At 42.0% G+C, this 25,487-nt stretch overlaps 1 protein-coding gene across 3 annotated transcripts in view; it reads left to right on the top strand.

Moving 5' to 3' along the window:
• Positions 1-25,487, top strand: part of cdk14 (cyclin dependent kinase 14) — a 194,931-nt gene that overhangs the window by 102,021 nt on the left and 67,423 nt on the right. For all 3 annotated transcript variants that reach the window (XM_019279270.2, XM_019279271.2, XM_010739115.3), the window contains 3 exons: positions 1,500-1,620; positions 7,763-7,856; positions 24,217-24,280. In XM_019279270.2, coding sequence (XP_019134815.1) covers positions 1,500-1,620; positions 7,763-7,856; positions 24,217-24,280 — 279 coding nt within the window. The remainder of the gene's footprint in view (positions 1-1,499; positions 1,621-7,762; positions 7,857-24,216; positions 24,281-25,487) is intronic.

Below are 25,487 nucleotides of genomic sequence, written 5' to 3'. Positions count from 1 at the left end.
TGCTCATGTACTTTTAAAAACCCTGGAGAAGGTTTTGAAAAAAATGGTTTTCATAAAGCCGCATGATAGGTGCAACAGTAGACAGCTGTAGCGTCATCATTGATTAAGTGTACTCTGATGTAAAAACGTCCATTGATGTCCAAATCACTTGATGGAAACTGGTCTTTTGGTCCTTGGGGTTCCTCTGACTGATATTTGTGCCACACGCTTCCTCGCTGAAGTCTCAAAGGTCTTCCATCATGATTTCCATTTGAAAAGGCAATCTCAGGCTTGTTGCGGTTGAATGCAGGAGTTAGTACAAAGACAGGTCTGCAAAGTGGAGTTTGCACGTTGAATGTTGAGAGCAATATTGCAAAGCTCACAAGAATATAATGAGGCAATATTTTAACCTTCAAGATCTCAGTCAACATCAATCATACCAGGTAAAAAAAAAAGTTCTTCCACATGAAACTTTTTGGATACACGTGACAAGGTTTAAACAAGGACTTGGATGTTAATCTCTTCTTCCAAAAATAAAAATAAATGTCCTTCTAATGAGTAACATAGCTGAAAGTCTCCAGTGGTGAAACCTCTCACCTTGCTGCAGTGATTTAGAAGTGTACTTGGACACTTTCAGGACAGCGTGACATCACTGTTGTGTGTGGTTACACGTTCAACAGGGCATACATCTGACAACACTCAACCACACGTATCAGTGATGCCAGTTTGATACTAAAGACGACTCCACATCTGAATCTAAAACCTCCGATACTTTCTGTGATACTTTCTGTGATACTTGAGAATTTTCTGATAGGATCAGACACCAGAATTAAACTTCATCCGGACAGCATGTCTATCTACAGCTGCCCACAGAAGCAGTTATGGTCGTGCCTGATTGGACCAAACTGGGTCATACTGTAACTCAATGAGATCTAAAGACACATATATGATACGTATATTTTTAGATTCAATGTGACTTTGCACTTTGCAAAGATATATTATCTCCAATGTCTGTCACTTAAAAATGTTGAGAAAAGACACCAGATTATCTCCAACTCCAGAAGTTGCCCAAAAATCATATTTTCTTCAGTATCAGAGTAATCCATGGATAAAACTATAAACAAGATGTACTAAAAGCTAATTCAGCACAGCCCACAGCTAACTCACTGACTCCATGGCAACATTATACTTCCTGTTTACAGCCTCCAAAAAAAAGAACATTTAATTTATTTCACACAACGTTTTATTTGAGGCTTCAGTCTTTTGTCTTTTTGTTCTTCTGTTGTATATTTGGAAACACATAAATGTTATATTATAATTCTTCCAGTATGCTACAATGGCTGTATTTCCTGGTGAGGAACACTGAACTATAATGTTATCCTGAAAGCAGGTTATGCATTGCCAAGTGTGTGTGAGTGTGGCTGCTCCTCTCCAGCGCTGTGCTTTGTTTTCAGAACCCCTGTGAAGGTCATTCAATGATAATGCTTTCTGAGACGCTGTTGTTGTGTTGCTCCCCTCAGGACTGGCCAGGGCCAAGTCAGTCCCCAGCCATACCTACTCCAATGAGGTGGTGACCCTGTGGTACCGGCCTCCAGATGTCCTGCTGGGATCCACGGACTACTCCACCTGTCTGGACATGTGGTGGGTACTCCTAACCCCTGACCCTGAGATCCCCCCTCCTGTACTCTCATCATGTACTCTTTGTGTAATTTATCCTTGATTCATTCAGTTCCATTAAGATCTAGATCTGTGTTTTTTCTACAGGGATCTAAATAAATGATGGTGTAGACAAAAACACATTAAATCCCACTTATCTGTAGCTCATCCTAACCTAAGGGGTTTGTTGTTGCTGTAGTATTCTGTAGATTGGAGATCTTTATGAATCACTGCTGGGTATCTTAGCTTCGTCCTCTTATGTATTTTGTCTCCTTGGTCACCCTTCACCTCCCGTATCCCTCCTCCCACTGACAGCGTGGATTTGGAGAGGCACAATCATACACATCTATCACATTCACACAGATGGAGCTGCTACAGAGATGAATGAGCCTACGACAAGAACGCAGTGTGTTACTAACTTAACTTCATTTGATTGTCACGCAGCTATAGTGATACAAATTTAAGTAGGGCTGAATGAATACACCATTGCACTATTTCTGACCAATATTGAGATTACAGTTTCCGTTTACAGTTTGTTGTCCTTCCAAAGTCATCAGAAGTAACATGAGCTAGTTTTCTGTACAGAAGAATATCAAATTAGTTTGCATATACAGTAGATATTACATTAGTGGTGTACTCACTCATATTCATATTAAAAACAACCAAAGACTGGTTGCTCATGAGGCTAACCAGTATGCCACAGAAAGTGACAAGAAACAAAAAGCCAGATAGTTTATGTACAGAGAGACTGCATGTCTTCTACATGTCCGAGCATTTAAATGATACATAATAGTGTAGTGTTCTTCTTTATTCTTTCCTTTAACAAGTCCTCTTTGGTCTGGCACAGATAGCATAGATATCAGCATGTAGAGGGTTATTATTCATCCCATATAAATCAGAATTTGTGGGAGAGAATGACAGGGAAGGTGTCAGACTGTACAGTTTGTAGTAGTGACACCCAAATCTGTGCTGACCTTTTCAAAGCCAAACCAATGAGATAACAGCCATATGTAATGTAGAGTATCAGCGTCACATGCAGCTTTAATACCCCCCCCAAACTCAACATATTAAAAACAAACACCATCTCACCAGAAACATTAATCCATGGAGGAATGTCAGCAGTCAGATGGAACTACTGCCAATGCTACTTCCAGTGCTAAACTAAGTGTTTCTGTACGTAGCTGTGCCGGGTATACCCAGTGACAGTGGAGATGCTTCATAGATATATAAACAGTTAGTTTGAAACATTAGCTCAGCATCAGAATTCTGATTTGATCTTGGTGCTGACTGCACTGCACTTTGTCTACATGCTGTGATCTCAGATCAGATCTCTAATCATGTGAAAGCAGCTTTATACTTCTTACTTCCAAATGTTGAGAGAAAAAGAGGACTTTGAAATAGATACATAAAAAGCACACATTGTTGTAAAAACTTAGCAGAATGCAGGAAATACAGTGCCTGGCACTCAAAATCTTATGGAGGAGGACCTCCAGGCCCCCTCTGCTTGACTTGTGTCCCTCAGGCATGGACCCACTGTCTCCTATGTTCTCCACACTGAACGTAGCAACACAATTATATAGTGAACAGCAGAACAACTCAGAGAATTACATTAATTAGCCAGAGCTGAGTACAGCTGTCATATCAGGACGGATTTAAATCTGACCTTTTATTTTCCATCTTTGGTACATGCATAGCTTGTTAATTACATATTATGGCAGTGGTCTGCACTTCACTAGATGGGTCTGATGCCCGTGCCTCGAGACATGTTGGAAAAGCTTGGGCAGTTTCTGTTTGATCCATTTTAATATAATTACATTGTTTAATGATGATTTGTTCATTATTAGCAGAAGTAAAGCAACAAACTGAAATGAATCATATCGACTAAAGAACAAGAAGACAAACAGAAGAACACTGATTCTATTTTTTCATAAAACATGATTCATCTGTAATTATGCTCCACCAAATTTAATTTTGACTACTGAGTCAATCTTTCCAGATTGTTAATATTTAACTTGGATGCAGAGATGCTGAAATATATGAAGTTATATCTGATTCATCGTCTTCTCCTGACCAGATAAGATTTGAAATCAAATTGATCAGAACTGTTTGAGCAGAAAATGGAAAATAAGGTGGAGGAATCTGTTCCCCCTCTAAACCGGCCATTGTCCCCCCTCTCAGTCAAGCCTTGCTGACCCCTTCTGTCTGGACAGGAAGTCAGCAGGGACATCCCATGAACCTCAGCTGCTTTCACCAGCATCCAATTAAAGAGCAGTCCAAGGCTTGAGGCAGAGGGTCGGGAGGCAGACAGAGTGTGTGCCTGCTTCAAGGGTATTTGCAGGTGGCCAAATCCACAGGGTGGTGTTCCATTCCCCTGAGAGTCACTCTGCGACACACACACACACACACACACACACAAACACACGCCCCTGGTCACTTAGGAAGCAGTCTTCCATGAAAAAGCATCTCTTGCTGGACCAAAAGGTTGTGCAGATCTGTCTTCCTGCCATGAGAAGCATCCATCACAGCAGCGTACAGGTTACAGGCTGCCATCTGTGAGGAGGGAGGATGTGATGGAAGACAGGCATGGAGCCGCTCTATTTTTACCTTCCTTAGCACGTCACCCAGTTGCAGCTCTCACACACGTCTGTCAATCAGAGTCAGTGCCGAAATCGCTCAAGTGTGATCATTCACAGATTCATTTACAGGTTGGGTTATGGTACGCTGCACTGCAGAACATCTTCAGGTCTTTTATTGTCAACAAATCTGTGCCTCAAGTGCACAATGAAAAAAAAACAAGCAGATACAGTACACTTTGTAGAGAAAAAAGCAAGTCTCCATTCACTACTCTAAGGGCTTCTGTCCCTGCTGACAGATAATTCAACTCAGCGTCAGAAATGACTGTGATTGGATTGTGACCTGCTGTAACACTCAGTCAGGTTGAGTGTGTGTTGGAAAGTGCAGAGAGGAGTGATGATGAGAGAACCAGAAAGGACTGAGGGTTTGATTTTGGAGTGCAGAGAGACGTCATTATTTTAGGCTTAGTGTACATTCAGACCGGGTCCGAAAACTGAGCTTTTTCCATTCATTTCAGCGGAAGTTGTCCGTTTTGCTTCAGTGGTACAGGCCACAGGTGTGTCAGCCAAAAAAACACAGCAGAGAAGTCGAGCCGGATTCAACTTTTGGAAAAAGACATCACACTGCGGCCAGCCAATCAGACACTTGGATCGGGCCAACCTGAGACTGAGACCGTCTACACTCTGATACTCTGCCTTTTCTGTTCTGGCTTTGTTTATTTCATGTACCCAGCTTCTAAATCTGTGTCTGACTTGCAATTTAGGCTGCAAAATAGTGACACGAAGAAGTTTAATTTGATTTGTGTCTAGAGGTTTGAGACAGAGAAAGAGAGAGCGAGCATTGGTCAAGAGACTTGGACAGTGAATGAGAGTGACAGGGCGCTAGCATCAAAGCTTGAAATAAAAAGTTGCAGTAATTCGCCACAGTGGCAATTTCCCACTGTATTCTTCAGAACTGAGACAAATATTAGTGAGGTCAGGTCATAGTTGGTTTTGGTCTTTATTTATTTATGTCTTTCGATCCCACTAGTTGTGTTCTGTGGTGTAAATCCCACAAACATATACAGGTCTGCTGCCATCACAGGGGCTCATTAAGTGTCTGTGAGCAAACATACCTGTATTTACTGAAGCTAATTTAGTGTGTGCTTAAACTTAAGGAGCACAGCTGGTCCCAGTGACGGACTGGTTTACTAAGATCTAACAGGCACAGTATCTTTAACGCTGTGTAATTACAACAGCAGTGTTACAACATTTTTTTTTAAGAAACGTGGACATGACAGTATTTAAATCATCACTGCATGGCATTTGAAAAAGGTGATTTTGTGTTTTAGAAATGTGTTTTTATGAAATCCAGAAGACGAAGATGAAACAATCACAGGCTGCACATAAATGTACACATTCAATCAGAATAGAAATATATCCTCACAGATTATATGGTGGTACCATGAAAGTAACCACTGTCACTGAGGGGAGCAAATGTTTTGAATTCCGGTCAGCACCACAAAAAGAGTCTCATGTCAGAGTACACTGCTGCTGTACCTGAACAGACCTGCCAGCTTCACACATTCCCTGAATCAGCTCAAGGGTTTTCAGACTAACTGGAATTAAAAACCAGAGTGAAATCTTTTAAAATAATGATAACATTGAAAAACACAGAGGACAACTGACGTGACAAAGGAAAGTATTGAAAGTTAACACAGCTCCACACCTCCGAACCTGGATGTTTTGATGAATTCTAAATTGTCATAAGGTACAAAAGGTACAATATTTTTGCCTTTAATTTGGAAAATGATTCTTCCCGCAGAAATTCAAATTATTTTGTGTTTTTTCATGAAAGACTAGAAATGCATTTAGTCCATCGCGGCACCTAAAAACTAATGATTCTTTTTAGATTAGCTTTAAAAGCTAAATATTGTTATATTAACATTATATTAACGGATCACATGATTACTTGGGTCGTTCATACTGACAAACTCAAGAATAATCAACCTACCCTGCAGTTTCAGCTTGTTATAGATCTATGCTTCCATTTTGGACTATGACTTAAAAGAGAGTGTACTGAATCATCAGGTGGACACCAACATGGTTCCAATGATTGCCGACGTTTCACCATGTCTACTAGATGAAGTTCACCAACTTTAGAGAAGCAGTGTGAAGGATTTAGTGACATCTATCCGTATAGTTGCAGATTGCAACCCTGTCCACTTCTCCTCTCCTTATTAGCATGAAAGAGGAACTACGGTGGCTAGGAGCTAAGCTAACTAGCAGCTAACTAGCACTAGCATATCATGTTGGCGGTGTGGCAGTATTTCACGCTGGATGCTCCCATCAGTAAGACTGCAACATACAACATATGCAATATGTTGAATATATATATATATATATATATTATATATATATATTATATATATATAATTATATATATATATATATATATATATATATATATTCCTATGATTTTTTATTTAAGTTGCTGTTGTACTTACCTTTTTTATACTGTTCTATTTAATTGCCTTTTTTATTTCAAAATATGGTGACTGCCCTTTATTTTTATTTTTTTTTAAATATAATATAATTATACTGTTATATCTAAAATGAATGTTAAAATAAATGGCTTAAATTTGCTGTTTTTATTCATGTTTTACAAATGGTTTAACCTGAGCCAGGCCTTACCACAATGATAATCATATCACAGTCATGCAGGTGTAGTATGATATTTTAACATACTGGTGTCGGATTGGCCGATACCAACAGCACAAGTATCGGAATCGGAATGGGGAAAAATGGTATCGGAACATCTCTAGGTATAACCCTATAGATGGAGAAGCTGACCTTTGTCTATGGCCACACACACACACACACACACACACACACACACACACACACACACACACCTCAGCTAACAGAGCTGTTCTGTACGCTCCAGTAGAAACACTGGATGCTGAGGTTACAGCTGTGTCATGGAGATGGATGGATCCCCATGATCCAGGATTTCATTCACAGCAGGATTCAGGAGAAATGTGAGGAATCTCTCTCTCTCTCTCTCTCTCTCTCTCTCTCTCCCCCTCTCTCTGCCCTTGCGTTGCCGGTGTCTCGGCTCAGAGAGGGAGTGTGCACTGAGCCAGAAAGTAAAACTGTCAGGCAACAATAGCTCTTTGACAAATGAGCATTGGCAACAATTTACACACACACACACACACACACACACACACACACACACACACACACTCACACTCACGTGCCTCGTTCGCTCTCCCTCTTTACTGAACTTGATATTTCTCCGTGTAGCAGCTCCTCACAGGTCTCACTGATCTACAGATTTACTGAGTTTAACCTGCATTTTTAGTCCAACATCCATTAAACAAATCAATACCTCCTCAGAAGCACTTTGACTTTGAGGCTTGTTGACGTGATTAAACAGGACGTATAAACTATACACAGAGCAGAGCAGTCAGTTGTGTTTTTCAGTGATTGGTATGATGGTATTATCATTTCTGGAAATGACATCATGACAAATGAAAATAATCCTTAACACGTGTCGTTCTCTCTTCAAGGGGAGTGGGCTGCATTTTCATTGAGATGATCCAAGGAGTGGCTGCCTTTCCTGGGATGAAGGACATCCAGGATCAGCTGGAGAGGATATTCCTGGTGAGTCACTGAGGCTGCATGTGCTGTGTATGTATGAATATATATTCCAATGGCAGCTGTCGCAGAAAACCTCCTACTGAGCAGCCTACATCAGTGCTGCTGGATCTCCATTTTCTTTCAGTCCAGCAGCAGCAGGAACAGAGCTGAGTTCTGATCCAGGTGTAAATACCTGATAGATTCATCACTGATGCATAACCTCTAGGAATACTTTTGTTTTCCACAAACTTTAGACATAAAAATACATTTTGATCCTGCTGAGAATGTTCACAATCAATCAAAAAGACGTCTAGATGTTGAGTGTGTTCTGAACGTCAGTAGAAGTTCAGTTAATGGATATTGAACCCGGCTCAGATCGACTGGGAAGAAACAAAATCATGTGCATGAAGTGTGTATGAATTCAGGGTGGGAAAATATTGAAATCATCATCAGCTCCTCCTGCATGTGGTAGTAAGGCCACACATATACATGTACGTATACTCCTGAACAAAAACTTAAGACCGGAACAAACAAGGAAGAAATTTAAAAGAATTTAAAATAACTGTTTTACTGCATCCAACATCGGCTTGTGTGGCTTCTGCAAGACAGAAAACTTATTTGCCTTTTTCATCAGGTGGTCATGACGGTGTGAATGCCTGATTTTTGTGCAGATTTTGACTCTTTGAGGCTGTGGTCCTCAGCTGATGAACAGCCTGTTTGGTTTTAAGTTTTCAGTTTTCAATAAACTGCTGACTCTGTATTCCTTTTTCTTGCTCCTGTTACTTCTTTTTGCATTTTGAAGGTCTACTTAAAACCTGGTTATTTTTCCCTCAGTCTTCAAATTTTGTTCAGGAGTGTATATCAGAACTCTAACCAGTTGTCCGAGGCTGACTGTGATTGTCCAATTTGGGAAAACGCTTCCATATTTTGAACATTCACTTGATTTTTTCATATAGTCAGAGAAATAAAGTGTATGTTCATCATAGCTAATCATAGCTCAGTAGCCCCTAACACATTGCGCAGTGTCTGTGCTGCATGGCTGATGACAGCACTGTCAGCTCAAGTGTTGATCACACTGGACAGCGGTAGAGGAAGTGATGCCAGCCTCTGATCTGCTTCAGAAGTAGTCTCAGCATCCATCAGCAGAGCAGCCTCAGAGGGGCTAGTGGAGACAAGGACGCATCTCTTTCTGTGAGATGGCTTCGAGTTGCCGCATGCTAATGTCGGGGTCAGAGTGCGGCATAAACAGCATGAATCATCGCTTCTGTGTAACAAAGGTACAGGCAGGTAGTCTAATGATGTGTGCTTTCAACACACACATTAGGCTCATTAATACCAGTCAGGTCTTATTTGCATGCCACAGTGTACACGAGTGCTGCAGCTGACCAGGTGTATCCATCTGTGGCCACAGTCTGTTTGAAACTGGACTGCCTCCAGCAGAATATCACACCGTGTCACAGAGCACCCATCATGCTAAATGCTTCCAGGAATGTTCGAGTCAGAGTGCTTTTAAATGAGAAATAACACAGGATCTGCTGAAAAATCAGGAGGAACTCTTTAAATTGAGTTAACATCCCACAGGAACATGGCTGGAACATTTCTGCAGGCCGTACATTGCACAGCTGAACAGTACTACAGTATGTATGCATTCACTGCATTGGATGGTAGGCTGCTATAAATATTTTAAGGTGAAGTGAGCTCTCATGAATCCTTTAATCGCCTGATCTGCTATCCCCCCATATAATTTCATCCCCAATCTGTTAATTGAAGCAGAGTGTAGCAGGGCAGACATAATAGATTTATATTCATAGGCTGGAAGGGCCTGAATAATTAATGCAGAAAATCACAGAGATGAGAGTATGAAAGAGTTGGAGCAGGGAAGAAGTCAAGTATGAAGACAAAGCACGTTCGCTGCTGTTTGGCCTCTGGGCTGAAGGCTAAAGATACGCATTTGAGAATGGATGGATTTTTGGATGAAGGGATGAGGCGAGGTGGAGGAAGCCCCTCAGGCAGGGGGTTCTCTCACACAAAGCGTGGAAACCTACCAGGGAGGGGGGAGGTGGGCAGATTAAGAAAATGCCTCTTATTGATTGGCTTTTATGCCAGAAGGGAAAAGTGGGGCTCCCTGCACACATCTGTAAGAGGCTGCAGCCCTCAGTGATCCCAGCTCCCCTCTCAGTCACAAAGACACGCCATGAGAGGACGAGAGAGGCCCAGTGGTGGGATGGCTGCTGGCCAGACTGTCAATGAGGCTCAGCTGCACACTGCCTCCCTGCAGAGACTCTCCAGCTTGGTCAGAAATCATGCTTTTAACTTTCTGCTGAATTAGACGTCTACATATATGACAGGCTAAAGAAATGAAGAGAGAGTGCCTGTAAGAAAAGATTTGGTCAAACTACACATCCATGTATATGTAATAATAATGTAATCATTCTAAATGACTCATCTGAGAAGGTAGATGTATTCAATTTGGGCTAAAAGCAACACATGGAAAATGTTCTCAACACACCACACAGACGAGGTTACAAAGTCTTGTGTTCATACATTCAAGGCCCTGATTTAATGTTCCAGGCACAATGACCAGCACAAAGCTTTTTCTTAAAAAAAGCTTTAATTTATTTCCTGCTTTAACCATGAGACACACTCATTCCTAATAGTCATTTAAATACATTTAATATGTTAATTAACATTTTATTATTTACATTTTGCCCGGGATAGAGGGAAACGCAATTCTCTGTATGTCCTGTACATATAGCAGTATTGATAATAAAGCTGACTTGAACTTGAACTTGAACTTGAATTTTATAGTCCTAATTACTGGCATCATGGTTTTTCAGTGTAATGAGGAATAATTATTAAAATCACTTAAAGTTTCAGTCTAGTCTGCTTTCCATAATCTGGCTAAAATGTTAAAATTAGTTTGGAACCTGACTGGACTGGACATATTTTTAGCGATGTCACAGCGTTCCAAGATCTAACCAATGACTTTGGCGAGTACTTGCGTTACCATGGCCAAAAGAATGGAGGGATGGTCAAAGCTACAAAATAAGATTGAACTTTGCTTCATGCCTGTTATTTTCCTCCAAAGTCAGCGCTGCTGCAGAATTCTAAAAGTCAAGTGACACGTGTAGTGAGACTGTAAAACATTCACATGCAAACATCAGAGTTAACCAAATTAAACATAGCATTAACTTAACTTCTGATTTTTGTATTCAAATGTATCTTTGTTTTTAAAACAACATATATGCCATTGCCTAAAATTCTGATCCTCCTCATCCAAATCACACCCTGTGTTTTGTGTTGGTGTGTATTCAGCTGTCGGCTAGAGGTAGAAGAGACAGATGAATATGGAAATGCGGTTTGCAGCTCGGCTCGGCAACGTACGATCCACAAACCTAACCCACCTGCCAGAGCGAGCCTGATGTTGACATTTCCATCCATCCTGCCCGCTCTGCAGCGCTGCGTGTCTGCTGCTGGGCTGTCAGCCGGGTCAGAGTTTGGATGCACAGCCTCAGAGGCTCATGTGAAGGGCACCATCAATGAATTATGCGGAGTCAGAGGCATCTAAAGGCCATGTTGTTTGAAGAGAGGAAGGGAAAGGTCAGACTCCATCACTGTCTGAGAGGCATCCTGCCAGGAGTTGAGTCGGCACACTGAGTGCAACGTCTGCAGAGCTTGGAATGTCACAAGGTGGCCTGGAGTTTTTCTCCTGTTAGACAGCCCTTCAGTGTGATGGGGCCTTTGCATTCTTGTGGAAAAACATGTACTCTTGCATGACCTGCTCTTCAGTGCAGTGTGAGAATATAGGGATCTAAGTTTTTTTGTAGCCAGACATCATTAGTTTTGATTGTTAGAACAGACCCAGAGGCCACCATTCGAACAATGCTAACATTAATCAGACAAAGAAGAATGGTAAATGGACCTTTCTAGTCTTCTGACCACTAAAGCACCAGCACTTTGACACTATATATTCACATTCATAAACAAGTGCTCAGTTTGAGAAACTAACCATTCACACACCAATTGGCGCAGCCTTCGGGAAGAACTTGGGGTTCAGTATCTTGCCTAAGGACACTTTGACATGCAGACTGGAGGGGATCGAACCACCGATCTTCTGATTAGTGGACGACCCGCTCTACATCCGAGCCACAGCCGCCCAGAATCAATCAAGAATCAACTTTGCAACAAACCTGGTTGCTGATATTTCATGACAGATGTGTTCCAGTTTGGCCTCAGTGCTGTGAATAAAGACAACTCCTCTGATTTAGCATCACCCTTCCATAACATTGTTAGATTCATGCTGGACAGTGAACAAAAGGATCAAAATCTATGCAGCTAAACTGGATATATCTTCTTTTCTTTGTCAAAACCTTGTTCCTACGTTACCCACAATCCAACTTGATCCCCAACAGCTCAGTAGCGGCCATTTTCAAACGTCAGTAGTCCTTAGCCACAACCAATTCTTACTGAAGTGACATCACTTGAGGAAACATACACACGTAGGAAATAGGAAAAATAGAAAATAGGAAATAGTAAAACCAGTGATGGTTCCTTTTAATGTATCCTTCCACTTTAATCGTAGGAGAAGCAGAAGACATCACAAATGTCAGTGCAGCTCAGCGTACACTGACATTTGAAAACACATCACGTACAGAATAAGAGAAGAGGCACAGGCCAAAGATGTTTGTCCGTGATTGATCTTGAAGTGACCCGGCCCACTAGTGTTAAAGGATGATTGAGTCTGATTTCCATCCTTTCTGTCATCATAGCTGTGTTATGTTACAGTTGTAGTGTAGTTGAACAGTGTGGAGCAAAACGTATTCCACAAATCATCCATCACTTACTGTGTCCTGTTACACTTACCATAGTTGTGTTCACACAGTTTCCCCGTGTAATGAGAGACTTTAACCAACATTATGGCGGCACTGACTTTCAGTTATGTCTCCAAATAAAGGGTTAGCTCATCTGGCTAAACTGCTTCCAGTTTCCCCGCCTGACTTCATTACAGAGAGGCTGTGTTTTTGGATTGAGCTATAGATATCATACCCAAAAGAAAAATACCTAAATGAGCCAAGTTGTAGTCAACGCAGTACAGCAGAGTACATGAAGATTGCAGAGTACATCATTTGGTAATTTTTACCACTTCATCTTTATCCGATAAATCAGAGTCTTCTCCTGATGATTACTGACAGTGTCAAAAGTTCACCACGCACATGGATGAATATTGCATGGGCCATTTGGTGATTTCAATCCTGTCCAGAGCATGTGTGATTTTTCATCCCCTCTGTTAATTAAAACTGCAAATACTTAATATCCTTCAGTGCTGACATTAGCCCTCTGATAATGAATGTCCTGTTCTGTTGGAGTGGAGTTAGGTTTCTGAGTAGTTTTTGATCAGTTTGAGTTTTGTTGGGTTTAGACAAAGAATTAGTTGTCATTTCGATCCTAACGGATACAAACTCATTTACACCAACATGCTGTCCATGGAGGGGAAAGAAAAACCTATGACACGTTTCTTCACAAACCTCGGCTCATCACTAATGAGCCCATTAATAATTAAACACTGTGGCACACGGATAAATAAATAAATCCTCAAATGGCTTTTCCATTCTCTGCTTGTTTGTTAAACCAGATTTCTTTATATGAGCCAATTCCGCTCTGATACCACACCTCCACAGTGTTATTATCCCTGACTGCCACTTCCTGGGTTTATCACCATTCCCTCAGAGCTGTGTGCGAGGCGTAAATACACGCTTCGACTTATCGAAGGTGTCTGCTTCAGATGCATGCTGTTGTTCTTAGTAATGAAATAGCTGTGGTTATACCCAGGCATACAGGCTGCATGTTCTGGCCTGTGTTTTCTGTGGATAGGTGTTGACATAGCTTTGTGTCTCTCTTTACCTCTCTCTGTCACACACACACACACACTAAGAATGTCTGTGTGAATTAAAGTTGCAGTGGATGAGGTCAGGCTCAGGCGAGCTGCTTAACTAGCTGTCACTGCACCAAAGATTACATCCCACGGAAGGACTGTATGAATATGGACAGGTCTATCTGCAGGAAATGGCCTGCTGTCAGGTAGAGGCGAGTGTGTTGCTGTGTGAGTGTGTGTTTGTGTTTCTACTTAAAGACAATGAGCTGCCTCCTTGTATTAGTGTGAGTGAAATAGCTGTTTGTGTTGAAATATGAGCACTGCCAGCCTGACAGCCATGTTAGTATATTATCCCATGTTTCTTCTTCCCACAGAAGACTTGTTACTTACCTGAATAATCTGATCCTAGTCATTAATCAGATTACTGTAATTAAGATGTTTACATGTTGCCTATAGACTGTTTCATTAATATTCCTGTTGCCATGCGGCGGAGTCTGATTAATGTCTTTATGCTGCTTCCATGTTACACACGTCACAGTCTCCTTAAACCCCAACTCTCCGCCATGATGCGATCATACAGTGTACTCTTGTGGCTATGTTGTTCCTTTCCTGATAACTTCAAGAGAACATGGAAAAAAACTGTTTGTCCAAAGGGAAACTATGAAGCAGGAAGTTAGCTGTTGACTCCAGCACAGAGCATTTTAAATTGACCAAGAAATGGACCATCATGAAACACGTTTACTCTTTCCTGGCCTTCAGTGCTGTGGCTAAAATGGGAGCACTTCACATATCATACCGTGATAATGCTTCCTCCGTCCATGCGTGTAATCGTGTTAACATAATGTGTTTACATGAGGCTCTGTGAGGTTTAAATGAGGTAAAGGTCAATTTTTAAGCATGCTCGAGGCTCCAAGGATGCCAGTGTCGGTCAGTCAGTCCACCTCTTTAGTGCAGACTGAAATAACCCAACAACCATTGGTCAGATTAACATGAAATTCTGTGCAGACATCTATCTTCCCCTCAGGATGAATTGGAATAACTTTGTTAGTTCTCGGATCATTCCTGTGGCGCCATGGTCAGAATTTGTCCAGTGTAGGACTGACTGACAATCCAATACAAATTAGCAAATGTTAGCATGGTGTCATGCTAAACTAAGCTTGCAACCATGCTAACATTACCAGTTAAACACCAGTATGTTAACCTTGTCATGAGCTTGTACCGTGTGCTCTAGCTTTTATTCTTATTAAGTGAAAAACTGGCGATTATTGAATGTGGTGATGCTTTATTTAAGCAACATTACATGAGAGGGTGTGCTTTAACGTCGTTATTGGCACGGCAGGTATGCTGTGAGATCTGTCACTGTCGCTGGAGTGCCAATAATAAGTTAGAGCTCACCTTTGAATGTAATATTGCCATTATACAACAATTACCAACTGCAAGTTTTGCTCGCTGTTTCCATTCTGATCTGATACACGGGATCTGTCTAATACCTGGAAAGCAGTCAGTCACAGCAGTAGACTGGAACACAGTTTAAATCTCCTTCAAGTAGTCCGAGCCTTAGTAACGACATAGCAATGGAGACGCTTTCTAGTCCCAGCCAACTAACATTCATGAAGCTGTTAAACTGAATAAATACTGCACATATAACATACAACTACATATAACATATAACTAAACTACTTTGTAGTTAGTTTGTAGTTACTTAGTATTGTAGGAATAAGATATTTCATGGATAGATTTGTCATTTTGTCATTTTTGAGCTCGTAGCATTGTATTTGCAACTCAACACACAGCTGATGGAGGATGTGATCCTAACCCAATCTGGAGTAATATTTTAGTGATGAGTCATGGTGATTTGAGCACATTCTAAATGTCTAGTTGACCAATCAGATTGCTTTGTCTCAACTATCTGTTGAATAATTCTATTTATAATATGTTAGTCTCTACACAACACCTGGCTCTGTGGCTCCAAAATCTCTAAAATCAGGTCACACATATTTCGTTTCATTTATCTAATTCTGGTTGCTGTAGTTTTTAACAAATGTTCCTCAAACAGGAACAAACAGTGCAATTGATCTGATGGCTTTACATCCAGCAGCAGGACAGCAGTTCTTAGCTGATACATTCATTCGATTTGGCTTTTTTGTTTAATGAGTTGACAAGAAAAAACATATAGCAAATTTTAGCAGAAAAAAATCAGTTAGTCCTCAACAAACAAGTTCCTGTGACATATTTACATATTTGCTGTTAAAAGAAAATCATGAGCATGTTACCATGAGCGGCCTTTGTGAAAGAGCCTCCTCACAGCAGACCCATTGGTCCTGCATGGTGCAAATACCCATTTTCTCTCAATAGAGAGGCTGTTTATTTAGAGTGTATTCCTGCTATGAGGAGTAAGCCAGTGCACATGTGAGCTGATCTTCCCTCAGGAGAGAGCAAGAGGCTGCTGGGGAGATAAATAATGCCATTCACCAACAGCCGCTGTGTCAGTGACATGAGCATCCATCTGCTGAAACCCAGACAGGATAGACGGGGCTTACTGAACACATTCCACTGGGGCACAGTGGAAGACAGCTGATCCACTTGGCTCTGGTTCTGATCCGTTTGACCCCTGCCTGGAGGTGACCCCAATCTGTTTGGCTGTGACGGAGTTGGAGAGGAGCTAGGGGTGGGACTGTGATTTTCAGAGCAGGGAGAAGGAGATGAAGGCTGGGGTCAGGATCGAGACAAAGACAGAGCGCAGAGTTAGGAACGTAGATCAGGCAGGGGCGGGATTCAGCCGGGCCTGGGGTCAGTTCTGGTACTTATGCCTGGATTAAAGGATTGATCTCTGAGGTAACAAATGCAACTTAGAAACGTGCACCTCCCCCAAAGGTGCAGAGAACTCGAAAGAACAGAATTCTAACTGCTGAAACTAAAACCACCAAACAGTTTAGCAGGTTTCTAACTTCTAGATCACAACTAAAAAAACTCATAATGTCTGAATTCAATTAAGGTTTAACAGTTTCAGGTCGTAACTTACCGCGGCACCTAAATGGAATGCAAACATTGTTAATGTTACTGGCTACACCTGTGCTTTCCCTGTTATGGCAGGTCATGAGAAAGGTCTATTACTTTCTCCACTGTGGCCTTTTTTAGTTTACGACACTGTAAAGGGGAATTCCGCTGATTTTACACGTGAATATCAATTTACTGGTCAAAGGTTGGTACTACTCTGCCTGTGAAAACAGTTATGTGAAGTGTTCTGTGGTTCTGGAGGAAAAACAGACCTTAACTTTGCAGGAGGTCTCGAATGAAAGATGCTTTCAAGTTGCATTATGGGAAACAGCTTTTTTGGTTTAGTAGATGCTGGATTCATGCCTTGTTGGCTTGAATAGGAGAACAGGAAAACTGCCATGTTGAATATTTCAGAGTAAAGCATTATGATTTTCTTTTTCAATCAAATCCAAAGAAATTATGTTTATTATTTTTTTTAGTTTAATCACCTATTTTTGGTCTTCAGGCATTAGACATTCTTCTCCTGATCATGGTGGGCTGCTGGGTTGTTGTGTGTACTATCACATCGTTTGAAGTGAAGCTTCTTATGTCAGCTGTGACGAGTGTGTCTGCTCTCTGTGCATTAACTACCCACATCTCACTAATCTCTTCATTCTCTGTCTGGCAACGTAAATATAATCAGGGGGTTTCTTGTGTCAAGGTCAGACGTTCTGTTTGTGTCTGGCCGGCTGGGTGGTCTGTAGCTGAGCTGGTGGGGGGTCAGAGTGTGTATGTCCAGCAGAATATGCATGCAGAGCTCGGGGTCATGACCTGTGACCTCACAGGAATTCACTCTCCCTCTCTCTACACACCCTACATACACTCACTCACTTTGTGAGATGAATACTGACCCTGTCCTGCACTCCCTGATGGATTACCATGTCCTCACTTTCAACATGCTGCTTCATATGTCTCCATCTGTGCAGCGTTTGGAATTCTCTGTCCTTGCAAATGGATTTTTCCATTCAGAATGTGGATAGAGGGCAAAGAAATGCCATCAGTCATCTGTTCAAGAGTCAAACATGAGCTGATTTTACTTTTGAAGGCAGCATTGTGAAGTGTGAGCTGATAATTAAACATAAGAATCATCTATCAACGGATCTCTGAATGCTTCTCGGACTATCCGCATACTCCTCTCAGCCAAACCTACTTTACACCATGACATCAACATCAAAATGTCTTTCCTCTACCAGTGTAGCGATGAACTTAGGAGTCATAATCAAAGACCAACTAACCTTCTCTGATCACATTGCCTCTGTTGCTTAACATGCTACCCAACTCCTCTTGTCAACTCACGACTCGATTACTGTAACGCCCTCCTGATGGGTCTCCCAGCCTGCACAGCAAAACCTTTTCAGATGATCCAGAACGTGGCGGCACACCTGGTCTTCAATCATCCCAAAAGGTCACATGTGACCACACTGCTCATTGAGCTCCTAGTTTCTAATGCTCACCTAGCCCTTATACAGGCATGCTGTAGAGTATGTTACCTCACGTCTGTTGCGTTCCTCCAATGAACGACGCCTGGCTCTGCCACCCATTCGCTCAGGGCAATCCAGACTTTTCTCGTTTGTTGTTCCCTGTTGGTGGTCATCCTACCAGTTCCTACCAGATCAGGGGTGTCTTAAAACCCTTTTAAAACTGTCACTGTACTTATTACTGCACTAACATGTCCTTGTCACACTGTACACTAACTATTTTTTGACACTTATATCCAAAGTGACTAATTTCGACCAATTTCATCAACCAAAAAGCTTTTAAAACAAGAAAATACCTCCCCATTGTACTCCTCTGTACATTTTTTATACACAGGATATGTTTTTAGTTACCTGTTGGATGCTTTTATATTTTTTTAACAAAGCTTATTTAAAATACATATGGAGGAGCGTTCAGATGTCGTCTTTGTCTCATTTTAGGGGCTCTCCACCTTTGGAGGAACCACTTCTGCATCTCCAGATCAGTCAGTCAGTGTAAGAGTTTGAAAACTGTGAAAGATTTGTCTGGTATCTTTAGTTAAACACCTCTGTGAAGACACATAATTATAGCCATTAGGATGCGAGGTGGTATAATATGTAATTAAATTCACAAACAGTCCTCTGACTGCTCAGTCAAATAGCTAGTGTGATATTAACAGGCATAATAGCTGTGACATTCTAAGTACTGACATGTTTGTGACAAAACTCCATGGGATTATATATTTAAGTTCATCCATCACTGTTTCATGTCAAGATTTTCAGAATGATAGTAATTAGCTGAAGGCTGGTTTCTGGTCAAAACAAGTGAAGATACAGCGTAGTCACACATGTTTAAAAGTGCTGCTTCAATGTGCAAAACGCTCAACACTAAATGATTCAGAGGGTGAAAACCTCAAAATAAAAAGGGAAATGATCAGAGAATCAGCCTTGAATCATTGTCAGTAAAATGCTCATTGACATTATAAAATGTGCTGCCAAACAATTTTAAAATACATAATTAGCTTATTAAACTACAGTTTGAAAGGATCATTTATTCATTGTGACTTTATACTTCAAAAATGATGAACGTACTTCATTGATTTAATTATTTTTTGTATTATATCTGTGTTGTTATTTACACAGCCATTTGATATTCCAGTCATAATAAGATACAGGAGCACATTTTACCTTTTTGACAGTAAATATACTTATATAGCGCCTTTCTAGTCTTCCGACCACTCAAAGCGCTTTACACTACATATCTCATTCACCCATTCACACACATTCATACACTGATGGCATTAGCTGCCATGCAAGGTGCCAACTGCTCATCAGTTTGAGGAGCTAACTATTCATACACATTCACACACTGATGGCACAGCCTTCAGGAGCAATTTGGGGTTCAGTATCTGGCCCAAGGACACTTCGACATGCAGACCAGAGGAGCAGAGGATCGAACCGCTCTGCCTCTGAGCCACAGCCGCCACATAACTCCATAAATTACAACATTAAAGAAAAGCATAGCAATGGTGGTGGAATATTTAGAAGGTATGATGCCCTGCTGGATATATTTTTAAATATTTAGACCATTTTGCCTCCATAAGAGTCAGGAAAGAAAACACAGAAATACACATTATGGTTGTATGGTATTCCACCAAACGTTAGCATAAGACTATGCCTCATTTTCATATTACGATACATATTATGGCAGGAGATATTGCACAGTGAAGATAAATAATATAATTGCACAGAGAAAAATCAATATAGACATCATGATTATATCTGATAGTTGTTTTCTTTCATCTCTACTGTTAAGAGTTTTCCACCTCCACCTCTCACGTGTTTTGGGTGCTTTTGCATTTGGTCTGGTCTCCAACAGGTCATACACATGATGACTTTGATTGTGGTCAGGTGACTGACTCAGCACTTTATGCTTATCATCATGTTATTTTCGATCACATGTGCTGAAGTACAAAACATTCTGCTGTCTAATAGAAAACTCTTGAGCTCTGCGTGAGCTGGTTTGATACTGTAGCTGCTGTCAGGGTGAGCACTGATGTTTCAGCTCTTTTCCTCCACCCTCAGCTGTACTGCTGCAACGCCTTCCCCCCCTCTGATGTCCTCATAAAGACTTTGACATTCACACCCAGCCCCAAATGCACCCTCCACCCAGCACTCGCTCTCTTCACTTCAAAGGCCACAGAACCTTTCCATCAATAATGCAAGATGATTTCAGCTCTGCGGACCAGATTGCGATCCACTCACATCCCCCCCACGTCACCCCAGTGACACTCCCACAACCTTTCCTCCTCTCTCATAACTCACCCTGCCCACCCGTCTGCAGAAGACTCCCCCACCCTGTTATGGTCCTGCTTGTCCATGCTGGAAGGTGCATCGCCGCATTTGACAGCTCTCAAAGTCTCCATTTTTTCCTGTTTTGCCTGGTTCCTCTGTGTCTCCTGTGTACACTGAGCTGGGCTTTTTTTGGCGGTATGAAAGTAGATCTGCCCTTGGCAGTCAACCACAGACCCTCGTCTTTTTGTCTGGGCATGTTGATGGCAAAGCAGTGGCAGGTAGAAAGAAAGCCCACAACAGATACAGAGAGAAAGGGCTGCAGTCAGTGAAAAGGTGACAGAACTGACCACTGAGCTGGATGCAGGACAGCTTCCAGCCTTGAGACTTGAAAGAACAAGTCTCTGGAGTGAAGTGCGGACAAATGAACGTCAATTTAGCATCACTATTATGCTTAAATTTAGTATTCAACTGATTTTAGTTCATATAGTCAGCAGAACATGTCCAGATTTTTAAAAAATGTTGGGCCCCTGAAACAGACCAATCCCTCCCTACACTAAATGTGCTGGCCAAGTGTGTGTACAACATTTCGACATACTTGAACTTGAGGAAATGTTTATAGACAAAAACAAGCAAATGATGGAAACCTCTTCACCGTGTAGATGTTTAAAGTGGATGAGGTGAAGACTTGTCCACTATGTACGCCACATTTAGAAAACACAGAAATACAGAGAGAACTAATCAAGTTTTTTAATGTAATGGGGAACATGAGAAGGGGAACATGCAAACTCCATCGACACAAAACGTTTGAATTAAAGTCAGAAATATTTGACATTGATGCTACCATCCTACACACACACTGTTTTGTATTTATTAATATTTTTACATGCCCAAACTAACAAACCAGATAAACTACACACACAAACACATGCTGTATTTGGATGAACCCTGCAGAAGCTACATGTCCACACACTGTTAATGAAAGCATTCCATTATCTACTTCAATCTGAAGAGCTTTGACGGAGAAACCAGTTGTAATAACTGACTGAAGAATGACTAACAAATCCTTTTGTCACTCTTACAGTCTTTTGACCTCCTTCACTGTTGTTGGCTTTACGCTTATCTCTAAATTATGCTGCCATGTGTTCACTCAATTATTGATATTTTCCCAAAACAGCAATATTGCTTCTAAACACAAATTAAGTTAAATAAATGATATCTTTTTTTCTAAGTTCATTATCTGAGCTTGCAAATTGAACTCATCCACAGGACCGGATGGAGTACCGGGCAAAGTACTCAAGGCATGCGCTGATCAGCTAGCTCCAGTTTTCACTGACATTTTCAACCTGTCACTGGAACAAGCCAACATCCCAGCCTGCCTAAAGTCGGCCACCATCATACCAGTCCCCAAAAAGTCACCCACAACCAACCTGAACGACTTCCGCCCAGTAGCACTCACTCCAATCATCACAAAGTGCTTTGAAAAACTGGTACTGAGACACATCAAAGCCTGTCTCCCCCCCACCCTCGACCCACATCAATTTGCATACCGGCCAAACAGATCCACCGAAGATGCAATAACCACTGCCCTCCACTCTGCACTGAGCCACCTCGAGAAAAAGGGGAGCTATGTCAGGATGCTCTTCATTGACTATAGCTCAGCCTTTAACACAATAATTCCAGACATCCTCATCCCCAAGCTGGCCAACCTGGGGCTCCCAACCTCAACCTGCTCATGGATCAAAGACTTTTTGATCAACCGACCCCAGCACGTGAAGCTGGGTCCTCACCTCTCATCCGTCCGCACGCTCAGCACCGGCTCGCCCCAAGGCTGCGTCCTGAGCCCTCTCCTCTACTCACTATACACACATGACTGCAGACCCACCCACCCTGAGAACATCATTGTGAAATTTGCTGATGACACAACGGTGGTGGGGATGATCACAGAGGGGAACGAGGTGGCCTACAGAGATGAGGTCCTTAGACTCAGCGGATGGTGTACTGACAACAACCTGGCACTGAACATTGCTAAGACTAAGGAACTCATCCTGGACTTCAGACGGAACAAGGTCGCCCGTGCCCCCTTGTACATCAACGGCGAGAGTGTGGAAAGAGTTGAGACCTTCAAATTCCTAGGGGTTCACATCTCTGCCGACCTGTCCTGGTCAGCTAACACCACTGCACTGGTCAGAAAGGCACAGCAGCGACTTCACTTCCTGAGAGTGCTCAGGAAGGAACAACTTAACACCAACCTGCTGGTGACCTTCTACCGATCAGCGATCGAGAGCCTGCTGACCTACGCTGTGTCAGTGTGGCACTCAAACTGCACAGAAGCTGACAGGAAAAGACTGCAGAGGGTAACCAACACTGCGCAAAAGATCATCGGGTGCCCCCTACCTCCCCTGACCACCATCTACAACTCCCGGTGCCTTGGCAGAGCCAGAAGCATTATCAAGGACTACACACACCCTGGCTACCACCTCTTCAACCTGCTGCCCTCTGGCAGACGCTACAGGGCCATACCAGCCAAAACAAACAGACTCAGAGACAGCTTCTTCCCAAGGGCAGTCACCATACTGAACTCCAACCTACACTGAACTGACTTGTTTGATCATTGAACATTGCTCCGCATACTGACGTTATCATTTATTTATTTTATATCTACACTGTAACCTTTTGCACATTATGGCACGGCTATCTGCACTTTATCTGTTTTTCTGTGGTGGTTTTGTTTGTTTTGTTTTGCATGTCCCTACTTGTTTATTTATGTGTGCACACTATGGGGGGCTTGTAATCTCATTGTACATGTATAATGACAATAAAGGCATTCTATTCTATTCTATTCTATCTATTGTCCTGACTGCTTCTGGAAGTCACACTGGGGCTGAGCTTGTGGTGCTTTACTGCCCTCTAGTGGCATTGTTTTGTAATTGCATCAGTTATGGCTGCCATTTGAGTCAGTTACAGGCTGACACAGGCCAAACAAGGCTCTGACCTTTTCGTAGATTCCTCTGGTTTCCATTAAATTTCACTTTGGTCACACTCCTTTAAGCACATCATTTTGTATTTCGGTGTGTATGTACGTGACCTAGATATCCTGTCATGGAAATACAGCCTGTAATTCCCCCAACCTTTGCTTTCATTCTTGTTTTTCTTTGTCTCTCAGCCTTGCCAACAAGAGACATCTGAAACACATTTATCCCTGTGATCCCACAACACACATCCACCCAGTGTCTGCATGCATTGTGCTCTGACTTGCAGCAGAAATCCAACAGTTCCCTTAGCAGCTGTAGAGTGTGCTGCAGATCAGAGACAACTGGACAATCTGGAAACTATTATGCTGCTTAGCTGTGATGGATCATGTGGAAGGCATGTCTGCTGCTCTGGGTTTTGTCATCATAAACTCAGGCTGTGTGCGTGAGAACTCAGCCAGCCTTTCCATAAAAGATGCACTAATCATGACTCTTGCACAAGCACTGGAATGTCTCTATGCTGGAAGTTCAGCCAATCACAGTGCAGATTCTCTCTAGTACAAATACTGTAGTTTACTTCAAAACATGCTGGTCATAGCAAAATAACTGAATTGGCTGTGAGAATGTGATTAATTGACGGGGTGATCATTTGTTTATGAAAATGCTTGTAGAAGATGGTGCATTTGTTTTTTATTGATATGACATTTGCTGGATTTTATCTTCATGTTCCTTATCTTCATTTTTGGTGTGTTTTTCAGGTCATCGGCACCCCATCTGAGGACAGCTGGCCTGGTGTTAACTCTTTGCCCCACTTCAAACCAGGTGAGACCTTTCATAGTGTTCTACACATTGACTGTATTCATACTGTAAATCCCTCTTTAACCATCACTACACTAAATCCTACTTAACCCTTGACCAACACAAAGAACATGGTGATGGTTATGGTATGTTCGCATGGAGCCACATTGTAATCGACATAAAATATACTGAATAGTTAGTATAATCGTTAACATTCCATATGATATAGTATCCATATGGAACTCAACATTTACTGTATAGTAAAGGTTGGACAACTTTGTGTTTTAATGGTGAGCAAGTGCTCGATTGAAACAAGCATATGGTGCAGATATGTTCTTTTTACAAGCATCAGAATAAACTGTGAATATCTGTTTTCTAATATTCAATAAATAAGTAGTTCTCTTACTCTCTTCAACATCAACATAATAAATGCTAAAGTGTTAGCACGGAGCCTGTTTCTATTGAATGCATGCTGAAGCATTAGCGTGGATCCTGCTATCACTGATTGACATTGTGTATGATCATGTATGAAGATGGCTCCTTCAGTGAAAACCTGTCCAATGAGATTTCTCCTTTTATAATTGTTGAATGTTGCAAAAGTAGCTTCTCCAGAAAGAATGACTGGCAAATAGGTGCCAATACCAACATGTGCCCGGAAGTGTTAACAGTGAACACCTGAGCTATGCTGCCACATTCTGCACACTGCTGAATAACTCCAGTTGTCATGCTAACACTTTCGCATAGGCAGTTTGTTAACGTGCTGACATGACCACCAGAGCCAGTGATGACGTGTTTATCCTCTCAGTACTCCAAACCTGAACCAACGAGAAATTGACCAAAAGCTCACTGTACTCCATTAATGCATTCACCAGGAGTGGGGTGGGGGCGGGGCGGGGGCGTGGTGGAGGTGGCAGCTCTGCCAGGGCAGCCGTGCCCTCTGGGAGCTCATTAGGGCTTTTTACAGTGCACATGAATAGAGGGGCTGCAGATTAGTGTTAGCTTATGGAGGGAAGGAGAGCTGGAGTGGAGGAGAGGGGACAGGCGACGATGGACATAAAGCGGGTTAGAGTGATGGTGCGGGGCAGTGAGGCATCACAGACCATACGTGACCCGGCCTCCTACCTCCAGTGGCCAATTAGGGACCAACTGCGGCGACTCTCATGGTCACATGCACACACACAACACATACAAATGTAATCTCTCATCCTGTGGCCATGGCGACAGTTGGCTC

This window comes from Larimichthys crocea, chromosome XIII (assembly GCF_000972845.2).
Source record: "Larimichthys crocea isolate SSNF chromosome XIII, L_crocea_2.0, whole genome shotgun sequence".
NCBI classification, from domain to species: Eukaryota; Metazoa; Chordata; class Actinopteri; family Sciaenidae; genus Larimichthys; species Larimichthys crocea.
This window is presented reverse-complemented; position numbering and strand designations above follow the sequence as displayed.